At 51.7% G+C, this 3,415-nt stretch overlaps 1 protein-coding gene across 1 annotated transcript; it reads right to left on the bottom strand.

Annotated features, from left to right (window-relative positions):
- Positions 1-932: 932 nt before the first annotated feature.
- Positions 933-1,892, bottom strand: LOC147412870 (olfactory receptor 14C36-like). Its single transcript, XM_086480750.1, has one exon. It carries the CDS (start codon positions 1,890-1,892, stop codon positions 933-935), a length of 960 nt encoding a protein of 319 aa, XP_086336876.1.
- Positions 1,893-3,415: the final 1,523 nt, after the last annotated feature.

Genomic DNA, 3,415 nt, shown 5'->3' with positions numbered 1-3,415 from the left:
TAGATCAGGTTCAGTTGGGACGTGACTGGCTGAGCAGGAGAATGGCCTGGCCACCACGAGGGACACCGTACAAGCCAGCGGTGAGCACTCACCATGAACAAGGCCAGCTGCACAGGGGGCTGCATGAGGAAGAGCGTGGCCACCCAGACATCTTGAGTTTCCATCCCCCTCCAGTGAGACCTGGTGTGCCCACACCTGGTCTGGTGTGTCCCTCTGTGGGAATTCCTGCTGTAGACAGGTTTCTCCAGGGGAGGAACTGGAGAATGCCCAGAAGAGATCTGCACATGCCCTGGACTCTCAGCCCCCACCCCATCTTTGCAGCCCTCTTCCATCTCCACACATCCCCAGGAACATGCTGTCCCTGCAGAACTGCCCAGCTCTCCCAGCAGCCCCACATTCCCCTCCTAGAGGATGGGTGTCTTTAGTGTCATCTGTGGGAAAGCCCTGGGTACATCCCTCAATTACACTCACCACCTTACATGTCACCAGACACCCACTGGTGACTCCCAAGTTTGGTCCTATGTCTCTAAAATGCTGTGAACCCTGAGCTTTTTATTCGCAATGCCATGGAGGAAGAGGAACTTGAGAGCTGCAGGTCCTCAGGCTGCTTTGTGGAAAGAGCCCAGCCTGAAAGCACTGCACTGGGAAAATCCCATATTATTGCTGAGCTGCTGCGAAAGAGGCAACTCTGAGCCAGTGTCAGACCCACTTTTATAAAGGCACCAGGTGACGCAAATGCAAACCTTTGTGTGATTAACCTCATAGCCTTGAATGACAATAACAGCAACAATAATAATAATAACAACAATAATAATAACAATAACAAACAAAATCGCCAAATGCAAAATCAAACATCAAAATCCAACAGCAAATAACTAAAACAAACCCAAAAAAAAAAACCCAAGGAAGTGTAAAAACAGATACTTTGTGAATCATTTGTAAAGAGATGTAGTAATTTTTTCATTATTGAAAAACTTGCAAGGAATTACTTTCTTAACAGCATCTTTCAGCTCCTCGTTCCTCATGCTGTAGATGAGGGGGTTCACTGCTGGAGGCACGACCGAGTACAGAACTGCTGTCACCAGGTTCAGGGATGGGGAGGAGATGGAGGGGGGCTTCAGGTAGGCAAAAAAAATTGTGCTGATAAACAGGGAGACCACGGCCAGGTGAGGGAGGCAGGTGGAAAAGGCTTTGTGGCGTCCCTGCTCCGAGGGGATCCTCAGCACGGCCCTGAAGATCTGCACGTAGGACACCACAATGAACACAAAACACCCAAAGGCTAAACAGACACTGACCACAAGTAGCCCAGCCTCCCTGAGGTAGGTGTCTGAGCAGGAGAGCTTGAGGATCTGGGGGATTTCACAGAAGAACTGGTCCACAACATTGCCCTGGCAGAGGGGCAGTGAAAATGTATTGGCTGTGTGCAGCACAGCGTAGGGAAAAGCAGTGCCCCAGGCAGCTGCTGCCATGTGGACACAAGCTCTGCTGCCCAGGAGGGTCCCGTAGTGCAGGGGTTTGCAGATGGCAACGTAGCGGTCGTAGGCCATGACGGTGAGGAGGCAATACTCTGCTGGTATAAAAAAGACAAACAGAAAGACCTGGGCAACACATCCCGAGTAGGAGATGGCCCTGGTGTTCCAGAGGGAGTTGGCCATGGCTTTGGGGAGAGTGGTGGAGAGGGAGCCCAGGTCAAGGAGGGAGAGGTTGAGGAGGAAGAAGTACATGGGGGTGTGGAGGCGGTGGTCGCAGGCTACAGTGGTGATGATGAGTCCATTGCCCAGGAGGGCAGCCAGGTAGATGCCCAGGTAGAGCCCGAAATGCAAGAGCTGCAGCTCCCGGGTGTCTGCGAATGCCAAGAGGAGGAACTGGTTGATGGAGCTGCCATTGGACATTTTCTCCCTCTGGGCATGGGGACCTATTCAAAAAGTTAAAGACAGCGACAACTTCAGGCAGACTTCTCTGGGTATAATCTATTCACTTTCTCATAGAACATCCCCCAAACCGCTCTTCCCTCTTCAGGAAGGCCTTTTTTGAGCTCCGGTTGCTGCTTCTTGAGGGTGTCCCAGAGAGCTGGAGGTTCTGCTGTGGGCTCTGCAGGAGTCAGAGTCTTACCTACAGCGAGAGGTAAATAGGAACAAAGAGTGGTCTGAGATTAAATGCACTTCTGATGTCAAAGACCTTTACAGCTTTGTGGATCCCGACATGATTCACCCGACAACAGAGCCAATTTTAGTTTGTGTACTCTGTTCTAGTTGTGCCATCACCGCTGAGGAGTGCTTTTAAGGCAGAAATCCTTGGCATTTCTGTTGCACTCCTTGTGACACAGTTTTGGTCCTGTGAGGCAAGTGACGGCCGCTCGCTCACCCTCCCCTGCCCCAGGGAACAGGAGAGAATTGGAAGGGTAAAGGTAAGGAGGCTCATAGGTTGAGATGAAAACAGTGTAGTAAATTAAATAAAACAAAATTTAAATAATAATGATAAGAATAGCACATATATATATGAATAGTGCATAATGCAATTGCCCACCACCCACTGACCGAGACCCAGCCCATTCCCGGCTAGCGATCCCAGCGGAGAAAATCCTGAACCCGCAATCACAGATAGGGAGAGAGCCAGACCCCCAGCTAACCCTCATCCATGTCCTGAGCATGACATTGTACGATGTGGACTATTCCACTGGCCAGTTTGGGTCCATTGCCCCGGTTATGTTCCCTCCCAGCTTCTGAGGCACCTGCACACTAGTAAGACATGGGAAGTTGAAATGTCCTTGATTTCTTAGCAACAGCTAAAACATCAGCGTACTATCAACATTCTGCTCATACCAAATCCCATACAGAATCCAAAACACAGCACTGCTCTTGCTCCTAGGAAGAAGAAAAAGCTCTATCCCAGCCAAAACTAGGACAACGACAGTACATGTTGGTGTCTCAGCTGCACTTCAGTCCTCAACCCCACACAACAGTGAGTGTAACAGCAAGAACAAGGGCAGCAGGGAGGAGATGCCAAAGTCCCCCTGCCACTGGAGCCAGGAGAGGAAGGCGCAGTCGGACACTCGAGAGTGTCTCCTCTGTGGTGGTCAGGTTGCTGGGAAGGTAACTCCTGACCAAATCCCCGTGACATTAACGGCAGAGGCTCTGCTGCGTGAGTGAGGAGACCAGGGGGTTGCTCCAGGGAAGGCATCTGCACTGAAGGGGATGGCAGGGAGATGCCTGAATCCCCCTCCCACAGCATGTCTGGGAGCCGTTCTCTCCTCCTCCCTGCCCATGTCTCTGCTTCCTGGAGCCTGTCTTGGCCAGGACCTGCTTCTCTGTCCCCACATCTCCTCCCTCCTCACACTCACAGACCCCATCCCACCTGCCACGTCCACAGCTCTGCCCTGCAGACACCTCCTGGCAGCAGAGCTCTGCCCAGGGAC

This window comes from Leptosomus discolor, unplaced genomic scaffold (assembly GCF_034619465.1).
Source record: "Leptosomus discolor isolate bLepDis1 unplaced genomic scaffold, bLepDis1.hap2 HAP2_SCAFFOLD_35, whole genome shotgun sequence".
Classification (NCBI taxonomy): domain Eukaryota; kingdom Metazoa; phylum Chordata; class Aves; order Leptosomiformes; family Leptosomidae; genus Leptosomus; species Leptosomus discolor.
Note: the sequence above shows the minus strand (reverse complement) of the source record. Positions and strands in the feature narration are given on the sequence as shown.